Here is a 13,780-nt window from a genome sequence, read left to right as displayed (position 1 = left end):
TCAGTGTCCTTTCCTCTAAACATTAAAACAGGTTGCTTAGCATTCTGTCTGCACAAACAAATGTTGTTGGACATAAAGAAACGAGGTTACGTTATGTACCTACATTACATTTGTTGTTATTATTGAACTCATTCTAAGCATTGACAGTGAAAATGTGTGGTAAGGCCGACAGCTGTGTTTTATTGTTCGATACTAATATTTTATGTCAGTAGCAGTAACAGGGTTATAGTTGGATGTTTTTAGAAGTATGTTATTTTATATTGACCACGAAATTGATAGATTTGTCCTCCACAACTGTGTAAATGACTACTTTCAGAAGGACAATATAATCTTCGAAAGTGAAGATATGTTAGTAAAAATTAAGGACGCCCCAACAAAGCTAAATTTACAATGAGGCAAACAAAACGTCTGAGGTTAAAATGACTGTTTGTATAGTCCTTAATAACCTTTACAGAAGTAATGGTCAAACCAGTGAAAACTGGATATTGTGAAAGTCATTTTCTACAGTAATAAATTATATTGTTGAATAAAACAACGAAAATAAACACAGCCACATAAGAAGACGAGAACGCAATCACATATATCAAAAATATTGCACATAAAAATACGATTCGATAAGTTTCAATTTTCTCCGCAATAGTAAGTGTCGTTGTTAGCTGGTTTATCGCTTTAACTATTATTGGCGTTGCATTACGTATAGCTATTTCATAGGACACATATTTTATGTCTGTGATCGAAGCTTCAGTACAGTAGGAGGTATGTAAATATTTCTCTGTCTTTATTGGCACCCTGTAATTTGATATGTTTTATGTATTATTTGCTGGAATGTTATTTTCAATTTTGAAGTTGTATTTTCTGTTTTATTGATCTTTTTGGACCTCGTTTTACTTTAAATGTGTTCTTCGTTGCCAGATGAATAAATATAATACTGAATTTAGACGAGATGATATAAGAATTGACGCTGTTAGGTTATTTGAAGTGTGTCCTTTTGGACACCTGAACTAATGAAAGATGTGGCTTCAAGTAAATTACTCTTAGCTCCAATGTATTTTCTGCGAAGTCCTTTTTCCTTCATTTTACTCTTTACGTAACCCCAACTTCAACAATATTATTATACCTATGTACGAAATAAAAATATTATTTTATAGCTGTACCGTAGTTATTACGCTATCACGTATATTTAAAGTTCAACGGTTTGATCAGGTAACTTATTAAAAGTTTATAAATAATAGGGGTTAAAGTATGAAATTGCCGATTTGTACTGAAAACCTAAATTGTATTTTTTTTTAATTTTTAACAAACTTATTTAATCAAAATAGTTGCCATTATTATCTATACATTGCGGTCATCTAATAAGAAGGTCATTTATGCCTTTACGATAGAACTCTGAGGATCTAGACTGCACAAACAGTGTGAAAGAATTTTGTTCTGCCTCCTGGGAAGAAACTTCTTGTGACGTAGATAATTGTCCAAATCACAAAAAAAAATGGTCGTCCGTTAGAGCAAGGTCTGGCGAATATGGAGGAAGACGAATAGTTTCCAACTGCAGTTCCTGAAGAGTTAAAACGGTTTATTTTGCTGTATGAGGCCTCGCGTTGTCATGGAGCAATAGCGGTGAAGGTCGATTCATGAGTCGTGGCTGTTTTACTGCTAATTTTTTCAACATTATTCGGTGTTCGGCTGGATATCTGGGTAGTTTGACTAGGATCGGCGTTCACCGTCTCTCTTAATTTCTCGTTAATCACCTGTCAGGCGGTCTTTCTCATGGCTCGTTCTTCAAGTCGAAGTTTCCACCACGAAAGCGTTTAATCCAAAATCGCACGGCGCGTTCTTTAGCAGACACCTCTTCAAATGCAGCATTGATATTGCGGGCTGTTTCTGCCGTTCAATCCCGCGTCGGAACTCATATTCAAAAATTACTCAAATTTTCGCAGTATCCATCTTTCTTGTTTAAGTTGAATAACAAAAACAATTGAACATCGATAATCAAATGTTTCACATTTTTTAAAAGAAAAACATCACAGAAACCACGTGAAAAAAGTTAAATTCGAAAACCTCAAACCATGAAGACTCTATGGCAATTCAAAAACCTACTAGAATAAAACGGCAATTTCATACTTTAACCCCTAATAGATAGACTGGTAGTCCATTCCGTCATTTCAGTCTACCGTTATTTAAACCGCTGCCGTCAGATGTTTCTTATAAATACACAGCAATATTACTTAGGCATAGATAGGTACCGTGAATTATTATTAGTGGCTTGTAGCTTATAAAGAAAGTGGAAAAATTGTTTATATATATATGTGTTAACAATCCACGTGTATTAAATATGTTAAAAGACAAACAAGGATAGTTGTGATAAAAGAAATACTTTGGTCGAACCATATTTTTGTTATTATATTGCTTTAAATCCTTCTCCGTGTGAGAGGAGGTCTGTGCCCAGCAGTGGGACTATAAAAAAGGCTGTGGGACTGCAAAAACAATCTTCTAAAAATGTTACCTTTCTATACATATTGTTTTAATGTTCAGGTATTTTTTTTTTGTTGACATTGTTTCAAACTAGGTTACTGTACAGTATACAGTACAAAGTCAAGGCTCCTAAAAAAAGAAAAAGAAAACACGACGTTCACTAGGCTTGCTTATCGTACGATAGCCTTTTTATTGCTAATTGGACGGCGAAACATTCGTACTGGGTATGTAATGGTGAAAACTATGGTTATCGAGATTTCGACACTTGGGAAAATTGTTGTAGTGAGTGTTAAATATTACGTAATCTAGCTTTTCTTCAGTATGACTGATCATTATTCGATTTGATATTTTATTAATTATATTAATAGCCTTTCTGTCACGGCAACTGTATGACAACAAATTATACTTATTGATCACTTATTTAACACATAAAGTCTAGCTTAAAGCTTTGTACACATAGATAAGTGTTTGTAAGTATGGACTTGGACTGGCTAAGGTTCATATTGACTTCGCCACTACTTAACAATTTTTCTTAAGCATTAAGCTTTTTTTTTTGAAATTGAAGGTACAGCTAAAGAAGCTCAATAAGCCCTACATTGCGGTATTGTCCCTCATTAATACATTTCATGATTTCATTATTTATAAGTAACAAGTTAATAAGTCAAGTTCTTATAACTTAATGTAGATACCTCAGTTACCTGTTAGCCTTCGACAAGCCAGCACGTTAGTATCGTGAGCTTAGTTTGAATAATAAGTGATTATTTAGCTACTTGTTTTTATTGACGACTAGTAAGGCTATTAAGAACATTAATCTTAATTTGGTAAATTAATAGAAGTGCTCTGTGCTACTTCGGCTTATGCTGGGTCTATAATGTTTTGTTGTAAAGCCTAAACTTCGATATTTCTTATTCGCGAGTAATTTTATACCTTAACTCCTGGCCAACGCCTCTGTAATAAATTAATAAAATTTACTTTAAAGGTTCTCAGGCTACTTGGCATTGGGCAAGATAGGATTCAACAATCATAGAAACATCGCCATTCTCTAGTTATATTATCTTAATTGCAATATTAGTATAAGTTTATTTTTAAGCTTGTTATGTAGCTAATACAATAAAAAACAATAACTATAGCCACTTTAAACATAAAGTGTAAAAGTATACAAAAATTGTTTGATATTTTTTTGTTACGTAATTTAATTTTACTAATAATACGTTTTCCCTTGTCCACAGAAACAAGAAAGTATAGATAGAGTCGAGAAGATGGCTGGTGCAGCAACAGTATTGAAGCCGCGCGGGGTCGCGTGCGCGCCCTCTAGTCATAGAATAAGCCTGTGTTTTGTTATTGTTTTATTATTAGGTAAGTGATTTTGTTTTAATAATCTCTTTGATAACAATCCTAAACAATTTTGTCGGCTCCGCATGTCCTTTCTTTAAACCTATGTCTGAAATTTTCCAGTTATATAGCCCCGTTAAATTATAAGTATTAGTGGGTCCTATCTTTGGCTGTCGTTAAGGTAGTCAGAACCCAGGAAGTCTGTCAACCAGTCTTGCTAAGGGTACCGGGTTGCCCAAAGACTGTGGGTTGCTGAGATCACATAAGCAGTTGCAGTAAAGTACTGGACTGGAAGACGACTCCAACATAGTTGGGAAAAATTTAGGCAGATGATAATCCCACACAAATAAACCAAACCAGAATCATTGTTTATATTTTTGATATAAAAATTAAATTGCTGTCTTCATTTTTATAACATTTCGATATTGTGTATTTCCAGGTATCCCAAGTGCACATTCCCAGTTAGAAAAATTGTATATAACCGAAACGGATCTCAATATCCTTGTTGACGACACACACCTCATGAAACTGGTGCAAATGTGAGTATTAACACTTTATATTTACAGTTTAACTTATAGCAGTTTACTAAATATTTATCGAGCAATGAATTTTAAGATCTTTACCTTAAAATGTCAATATAGAACCGGTTGAACAAGAGTTTGCGGAATTTCTTTCTTTGGTATTTTCCTCTGAATCGCACCTATTACATTTCGGCATAAAGTATAGGGTATACTTATATTGTAAAGCTAAAGATTTGGTGAAAGGCTTAGGAACTACTGGTACTTTTTTGGTTAATATGAAAAATAGCGATTCAGCCATTTAAAAAAATTTCCTATCTCATTTCAGTGGCCAATACAATGAAAGTCTGAAAGTGACAGCTAACATCCAACACCCGGACATCGTGCAATTCGTCCCTCAAACCATAGACATCCCGGGCTCGAAAGAACCGAACTCCACGGTCAAGATTACCTATGATATCTGCGCTTACGCAAAGAGTCCGGGACATTCTGAAGTTACTTTCAATGTCACTCCTGCTGGATATGTCAAGTGAGTATTGTATTAATGAGGAAATTATTTTTTATACAAATGTGTCTAAAAGACAATAGAAATTGTGTTTGTGTAGACATTATTAGAATTCATGTCGAACAATGCTCATCATCTGTTTAATTAATGTTGAATGTTTTTTTTTTGTTAGTGTAGATAGATGTTTTCTGTTCCAATGCTGATCATTTATCATATACGACAAATATATTTGAATGGGGCTGCCACCCAAAAGAAACATATTTACAAATAGCAACAAATTGTACTTTAGTAGCCTATTTTATTTTAAATGACCGAATGTTTGACCATCAAGATATCACAAAATCCTTACAATGCTCTAAAATTCCTCTAAAGTACAATTGATCTTACTTTATGGGGTGACCTAAAAGTCGTCTAAAAAAATCGTGATTAAAGATTAAAGACCTGTATCCCTGTACCAAAAACCCACCATCACCATTTACCATTGTAACTTCCAGCATGGACACAGTATTCCTCCGCATCACGGTGATGCACTCTCACGCCATCAACGTGATCTCCTACATCATGGGCTGGATATACTTCGCGGCCTGGTCCGTCTCCTTCTACCCTCAGATCTACATCAACTTTAAGAGGAAGAGCGTCGTTGGATTAAACTTCGATTTCTTGGCACTGAATATCATGGGATTTACGATGTATTCTCTGTTTAACTGCGGACTTTATTTTTCGAGAGATATTCAGGTATGTTGATGTCATACTAATTTTATTGAGTTGAAAGTTTGTGAGTGTGAAACTTGGTAGTAATATAGCTTTTTCTCAGAGTAGCACACAGATTACTTTTATACAGGTGTGGGAAGAAGTTCCCTTAGGAAGCGAGTGAAACTACTGGCACAAGCTAGTTAAGATAAAATTTTAATGTAATTAATTTTCCTAGAAAGTTATATACTACGTTTAATACGAGTACGCGTACGAGCAAGATGTAAAGAAAGCGTTTATTTTGTTGCATTCATAAAAAATGCTTCTGCATTAAGTATGTAGGTACGTACAAAACTATGCTCGATTAATGAAGTCCTGTAGCCGATCACAATTACATAAGTTCACAGTTAGATATTAATAACAATACCATAAGCCCTTTTACAGCCTATTACGATAAGCATAGTTAAATCCTTTTAATGGACACACGTGCGTAACTCAATGTTAAGCCGTTATAGTACATGCATCATCATCCTCCGAGCCTTTTTCCCAAACTATGTTGGGGTCGGCTTCCAACCGTTACCGAAGCCGTTATAGTACATGATGTAATTACAATTAAATACATGAAACGAGTACTTAATATTATTAATTGGCCTTATTTTATTAATTAAGTATCTCTTTAAATAGTCCTAGGCGACATTCAATCCATTACACATAGCTAATAATCCTTAGAGCACTACATTATGAAATGAAACAAAGAATTAAATATTGAGAGCCCTATTATAGCTCGAGTTGACTTCTTTATTGTACTTTTCTTATTCTTTTTTTTATTTAAAGAATTAAGGCCTAGTTACACTGGTCACCGATAAAGTGTCAGTTACTTATGTGATAGTTAATGCATATGCCAGATAAAGTCTCATTATGATTTCTGCCATATATTGCTATCCAAGACCAGCAAAACCAAAAGTTATAGTTTATCTGTCAAATAAGTTCCTGATGGGTTCTCAGAGTCCTGTCAAACTTTCCATCAGCTTCATCAACGATATCAGTTACCTATTGCAGCATTATAATATTTTTGTTGTTAACGTTTCAGAGCGAGTATTTCGCCCGTCACCCCCGCGGCCTGAACCCGGTGCAGCTGAACGATGTGTTCTTCTCTCTTCACGCAGCCTTCGCCACGCTTATCACTATCACTCAGTGCTTCTTGTATGAGGTAAGGAGTCTTTTCTCTAAGACGTTGGGGTCGGGTTCTAGTCTTACTTGCAGCTGAGGATTTGTGTTTTACATGGAATGACTGCCTATCTGTCTTCAATTCAAGTTACTTAGGCAAACTGATAATGAGATATCACTTGCACAATATGCAAGAAGTAATGCCATGGCTAAAATAGCAACAATAAATAGATAGAATTCGGGACTATCCATTTGTCCAGGGAACGTAGATGGAACACAAACTTGCAACTTAATTAGATTATAACAACAAAGACTGAAGTTCTATCTAAGGTGTGAATTTATGTGCGAATATACTTATATACATGAAATCTGCTCTAATCTACATGAAAGAGCTACTTCATGAAGAACATAGCCTTGTTCAATCCAGTCTCCCAGAAAGTAAATCGTCATACTGTACCTACCTCTGCTGTTCCAGTATACTAATACCAAACTAAATTTTCCAGCGCGAAGACCAGCGAGTATCAACAACAGGCCGCAGCATACTGGGCGTGTTCACCGTCATTGTCCTGGTGTCAGCGGGCGTCAGCGCGGGCGGCAAGCTGGCGTGGCTCGACTTCTTGTACTACTGCAGCTATATCAAGCTGTCTATTACGCTCATTAAATATGTGCCGCAGGTTTGTACAAAACTTATATAATACTAGCCGTTTACCCGCGTCCCGTGGTAACGACTGCCCGTACCGGGATAAAATATAGCCTAGGTTACTCGTGGATAATGTAGCTTTCGAATGGTGAAAGAATTTTTAAAAACGGTCCAGTTGTTTTTGAGCCTTTTCATTACAACCAAACAAACAAACAAAGTTTTCCTCTTTATAATATTAGTATAGAAATAAAAATGATGGGAAGAACCCCAGAATAATAACAAGCACTAGGTATGGGCTAACTTACCCTCGATGAAAAATCATCTGGCCAAGATATCTGCTGCCGATTATGAAGCTTGTGCTATGAATATGAAATTAAACTTTAAGTTTTTTGATATAAGGTTGATATTACTCTGTCAAAAATAAAGCCGTCTAAAATCATTGCGATGTAAAGTGGCAGTTACGTTACATGTGTCTTGCTTGGTTGCCCATTGGAATCCCCCAGTCAGAATTAAATATCTGATTTTTCATAAATGATATATCAACAATGTACAAATGCCAATTTATCAAATCTTGCCTAATTTGTCACAAAGTCTCAGAATAATTGAAAATCATTTTTTCTTATTATTGTCCTTTTACTTTCCAGGCGTACATGAACTACAAACGCAAATCAACAGTAGGGTGGAGCATCGGCAACATCTTCCTGGACTTCGTCGGCGGCTTCCTCTCGATCCTGCAGATGGCACTGAACGCTTACAACTACAACGACTGGATCTCGTTCTTCGGCGACGCGACCAAATTCGGCCTCGGCCTCTTCAGTCTCGTCTTCGACATATTCTTCATTCTACAGCACTACGTCTTCTATAGGTACGTTCGAATTTTGAATATTTGAATTAGGAGTTGTCGTGTTTTTTTTCTTGAGTGATTTTGATCTTTTTTTAATTTTTGAATGTGTGAATGAGGTTTTGATCTTTCCCTCTTGAGTTTGATAAGTATTATTTTTTTACCTTTTACTAAGCATGATCTTTTATGGGAGTAGTATTTGAACGAAATATTGTAGAAAAGTGTTTAGTGTTTGTTGAACTTTTAGAAAAATCCTGTGATAATGCTAAAATAATAAAAAAAAATGTTTCGTTCAAATTCTATTCCATTACCATTGGGGAATCATATACTATGTTAGTAGTTTGTACTGTTCGATAAGTAAATAATCTTAATAAATCTATTTGACACGACAACTCCTTAAAAATTCTTTTCGGGTGCTTACTAACAAGATGTGAAGTGGAATAGAACTTTCTTTTTCCTCTTTCATCTAAGCGGTGTTGGTTCGATCTAACATTATCATAAACTGTCCTGTTTTCACTAACGCCTACATTAACTTCCTAACAAACGCCTGTCTTCTGTGCTTTGTAATACTTCAAGAATCAAGAACATCATCAAACACCACCCATTTTGAAAAACGGAGAAAATTATGTGGTAATTGGAAAGAAATGAAAGAAAAATGAGAGACAAGACAATATACACCAAAATGGACGGATGGAAACACCAGAGACAGATGCCAATCATCTACCAATGCACCTTTGTCGACGACCTGAGGGGATTTGAAGATAGATGAAAGAAGAATCAACAAGAAGAAAAGAAAGCCATTACGGAAATTTGGGAAGCGTCTCGAAGGAAATCACACCAATCAACAAACACCAAACATCAAAAATACATCAAAACAAAAAATATTTTTTGTAATTAAAAAAACCAATACAAAATATTACAAAAAATATCGCACCATCGACACATCGGGAACATTCGCTTACGCTTTACGCACTTGGGGAAATACAAAATGGCGGATTTTACGCAATGATGAAGGAACGTTTTTTTGTGATATATAATTTCAGAGAGGGCAAAGAGTTTGTCAGGGTAAACAGTAGTGACGAGGGGTCCGACATTTCCAGCAGTAACGAGGGGAGGGAGTATTTTGTGTTGGTACACAACTGGTATGTATGCCGCCTTCTTTAACACCCGCTGTATATACTATTGTCTATGGTTTTGTTTCTTAGAATAGCTTTGTGTAGTTAGAGCCTTAGGGGTGGCGATGCCTTTGTGATGGGATAATTTTATCGATAAAAAAATTACAGTTTTTTTTACATTTATGTTCAGTTTTTATAAAAGTTGAGAAGCTCCCAAATTAATAAAGTAGTGTAAGTAAAACAATTCCTTATTTACATTTTAACTAAAGGTAAAATATTTTTCGATATTTAAATTCTGTGAATATTAATTATAAAAAAATTCGCCACCTCTGTCCATATTTAAAACCCCTGTCCAGCTCTTTACCATTTTAATATATTTTAGGCACGCCGACGAGAAAAAGTATGATCTGGACATCAAAGCGTGATGAAGCCCCAAGCCAGCCCTGTGCCAGTTTCCCGTAGTAATTTAGATCTTATTCTTAATCCAATTAGGTTTATTTTTGAACTACAACTTTCAGATGGTTGCTGATGTCTGATTTTAGCTTTATTAAGATATTTTCGGTTATAATTTTGAAAGTATACAATTAGTTAAGGATTGCAGTGCTTTACTTTCTTTGATATTTTTGGAGCTTTGAGTTCCCAAGCAAGCAGTATTCATTGAGGGTAAAAATCAAGATGATAATTATATTTTTTTATGTAAAGGGTATAGGGATATTATTAACAGCATTTCATTTAAATCATTCACTGCCTAATGGGATACCAATATTAAGAAACAGCAATGCAATAATTTATATATGTATTTATTTTATTATATTTAGGATATTTTTTATTATATAACAAAAATAATATTATTTTAGATAGGATACTGTCTGACAGAATGTTTTAATTATTTTCTGTTTAAAACAAGATAAACAGACTGATTTTCATTGTATTTTATGCATTTATGATTTTTATTACGGGACTGTTTTTATTTGTTTATTTATACATTTTAATATGTCGTAATTTGTTCCCAGCTAATGTATGGTCCCGCCATTTTTTTTTCTTATGAAAATTAAAAGTCGTATTGAATGTAATTCAAAATACCTAATATTCGTAACTAAGTGACCACATATTAATTTGTAATTATAGTCTAAGACATGCAGAGCTCGAAAACTTTTAATATTCAAAAGAAAAAAATACATAACTGAAGTTTTAAAAAAGTTGAAAATTTAATAATTTCTATTTACAAATTTATTATAATGTTTGTTAAATGACCAAGTCATTATTCGTTTCAAAGATCTGTGATGACAACACATTTTATATTAAAATGTGAAATGATATCACGCTGTTTTGATTGCCATCCTTAAAAATAAGTTTCGATACAACTTCCCATCCCTATCCTGTAATATCGACAAGTAACAACACTATTAAATTGATTTTATTTACTGTAAGTTGTAAAGCAATAGGCAAACAGATTTAAATCTCAGTTCTAAAGTTTATGTAATTATGAAATTAAGTTTAGGTATAATTAGGGAGTAGTATATAAGGTTTTTGTTTATGGTATTTAATAAATTAATCTTGGTTTGGCTGTGTTTTTCTTTATACCCTGTAAACCTTCCTTAAGATTTAAGAATCACAGAATTTTGAGCTTGCTCATGCTCATCACAGCCATGTACATACTCGTAACTTACACTTTCATTTGTTTGTGTTACATGAATTACACTTTAGGGTACCTATGGAGGTAAATAAATTAATGTCATGCCTTTAGATGTCACACACAATGAATGATGTCAGACTAAGGGTGTTTACACATTATGCTGCCCTCAGCGACAGAGGTACCGCTGCCGCTGTGGGCTTCGTAATGTGTGTCTAAGCATCCTAGAGCCTATATATATATAGATACACAACACCGTACCACCACTATTGCACAAATTATAATAACATGGTCTTTACTTTGGAGAGTTTGAGAAACGTCCAAATACTCTGTTTCGCTCGAGTGTTTGAGCACTAGTTTCTGATGAGTATGATATTTTAATGATGCACCGGCGAATCCTGTGAGCCTGAACGAGAATAGAAAGGATCTTGTACAAGTATGACTGGCAATACTGGCGTACGTGTCTGCATCAAGAAGAACTAAATAGTATAGCTGTGGGACTCTTGGAACTTAGTGTACCTTCATATCTACCATATGTGTTATATTGACAAACATACGCTGCACTTATTAGCACCTTGAAATAACAAGAAGTTTAGGACTGTAAAATTACTGAAATGCAATATTGAGAGGACACTAAATTATATACAATATATGAGAAAATAGCTTTGTAAACCACAGGTCGGTAAATAGTGCGACTATCTCTACAATATTTGAGTAACATCATAGAGGTATTATGTCCATAGTAGGCTGGGTGAATGTACTCGTGACATTTATTCTTATCTGGGTATACTTAAACTTACTAAATTGTGCGAGCTGTGGTCGCTAATAGTGACACCCTTTGCTGAGAAGTCTTGACAGATGTCAAGACCATACCTGCTTCCCAGCGCCATATATAGGTAGTAAGTACCAAGATCAATCATATTGATGTAGGTCATAATAAGTAGCCAATCAAAAGGCATTATTCAACACGACCAAAATCTCTGGAAGGCTTGGTATTTTTTTACGTGACTAGGCCCATGTTTATTTAGGATGGCATAGTCGGAAAATCCGATCCTATCTAATTAAAAATTAAATAAGTATTAAGTGAACTAACAATATGGGCTGGAAAGGCCGCTACTTAGGTATACCCCGTTAAGACTGCGTAACCTAGGTCGTTTGAACATGCTGGTAGATAATAAACAAAGTCTACAATACAGGTCTGTATATAAGTCAATGTAGGACGGGCTATACAATGTAGGTAATGAGTACCTACCTACCCACTCACCTACGATACTCAGATTACAATATATATCTAAATCTTGTGAAGGCTTTGGCCATCATCCTCCCATATGCCATTACATGCTATATTTATTTTGGAATTCTTATGAGAAATCATTCCATACAATGAATTTGAAGGATATTATCTACTACAATGATAACCCTAAGTTTTGAAGTGGTTGAGTAAAATGCCATTGATGTACAAAAACATTTATCTAAACCACCACCATACCATACCACCATACCATATATAATCTTTTCCTTCTCGTCTCAATCCATCCTAAGGTTGTCTGGAAGAGATCGCTCTTAGCGATAAGACCGCCCATTATGTCACCTACTTTAAATACCTAGTTTAAGATCAAAAATGTAACATTGGTGTACCTAATAAAGAATATCTATCTATCTATCTAAATACATGAAATGAACAATACAACATGTCTTTACACACACATTTTCTTCCAACAGAGAGGCGCGCTACATTCTCCTACCGGGAACTTCATCGACTGATGACGACGTGCCTTCTGAGGAACAACACCAAGTCAATGCTGAAGAGCCCTACCAAGGGGCTCCAGCGTAGCTACAGTAAGACATATACACGGACATACTGAATCTCTCTCACTCGTAGGAAAAACTGCCGCAGAGCGAGGGAGTCAAAAAATCAAGGCGTAAGACGTAAGTATTCCAGAAAGGCCTTACAAATTTTCCTATACAGGAAAATTATATGAAAGTGAAAGAAACTAGGAAAGATTTCAAACGAGTTTGCTGAAGGATTAATGAACAAAATATATTCCAAAAAGACGTAATGAAATGATGAACTGTTTAAACAGTCCCGACGTACATCATGGGATATGAGCTAAATATAAACTTGGAACGTTCACAGAATACGCGGAAGCTAATATACGAGCTAACGAAATAAACAGACTTTTGAAATTATGTAAACACGAAAACGTCGTAACTGACAGTTTGGAACAAGAAATGGGTTGTTATAGCTGGCACGATCAAGTTCTCTTTTTCTTTCAAATGGGTCTATAAAACCTCTTTCGAAACGTCAAGCTCCAAGGAGGTTGTCTCACGGAGAAAAACCGGCAAGAAACTCCATCGTTATCCTGTATGGCTCCGTATCTCTCACATACGGGAATCTGCATAAAATGTAGTGTCACAATACGACTCTATTCAACGAGATAAACAAACAATGCAGGCTTATTAGTATAATTACGCGTGTAGCTTATCGTAAACTGTTAAGCAAACAAGGACCCCTTTATAATGTTGTAAAAGTGTTCAACAGACGTTCTTACAATTGTTTTACACATAACATGATATGTGTACTGAGAAGTGATAAAAGACAATAAAAATGTGTGACCATAATGATTTAAATACCTATATAATAAACTTTAGTGCAAATAAAGTGAAGATGGGACAATAAGTATGTGGAGTAGCATTTTATTTTAATGTTTTGACGTGCTGTTTTAGTTATAAGTATATTGTTATTTTTTGTAATATTTACTAATTATATTATTAATTCTAGTTATATTGTGCTACTATGAAAGTGGAGTTTACAACAAAATTAGCCTTCGTTGAAATAAAATAAGAATGAAACTGAAATTGAAATATAT

The 13,780-nt window shown here is 34.8% G+C and overlaps 1 protein-coding gene across 5 annotated transcripts in view; it reads left to right on the top strand.

Moving 5' to 3' along the window:
- Positions 1-13,178, top strand: part of LOC110374984 (cystinosin homolog) — a 39,707-nt gene extending 26,529 nt beyond the window's left edge. For 3 of the 5 annotated variants that reach the window (XM_064034236.1, XM_064034237.1, XM_064034238.1), the window contains 9 exons: positions 3,699-3,825; positions 4,241-4,340; positions 4,648-4,848; positions 5,319-5,559; positions 6,605-6,724; positions 7,185-7,355; positions 7,966-8,186; positions 9,206-9,304; positions 9,660-10,842. In XM_064034236.1, coding sequence (XP_063890306.1) covers positions 3,729-3,825; positions 4,241-4,340; positions 4,648-4,848; positions 5,319-5,559; positions 6,605-6,724; positions 7,185-7,355; positions 7,966-8,186; positions 9,206-9,304; positions 9,660-9,702 — 1,293 coding nt within the window. In that variant the 5' untranslated portion in view covers positions 3,699-3,728 and the 3' untranslated portion in view covers positions 9,703-10,842. Of the gene's footprint in view, positions 1-3,698; positions 3,826-4,240; positions 4,341-4,647; positions 4,849-5,318; positions 5,560-6,604; positions 6,725-7,184; positions 7,356-7,965; positions 8,187-9,205; positions 9,305-9,659; positions 10,843-12,632 lie in introns of those variants that run through there. The other 2 variants (XM_064034239.1, XM_064034240.1) reach the window with 2 other exon arrangements.
- The last annotated feature ends 602 nt before the right edge of the window (positions 13,179-13,780 follow it).

The sequence above is a fragment of the Helicoverpa armigera genome, chromosome 4 (assembly GCF_030705265.1).
Source record: "Helicoverpa armigera isolate CAAS_96S chromosome 4, ASM3070526v1, whole genome shotgun sequence".
NCBI lineage: Eukaryota > Metazoa > Arthropoda > Insecta > Lepidoptera > Noctuidae > Helicoverpa > Helicoverpa armigera.
The sequence above is the reverse complement of the archived record's forward strand: the minus strand, read 5'-3'. Positions and strand labels throughout refer to the sequence as shown.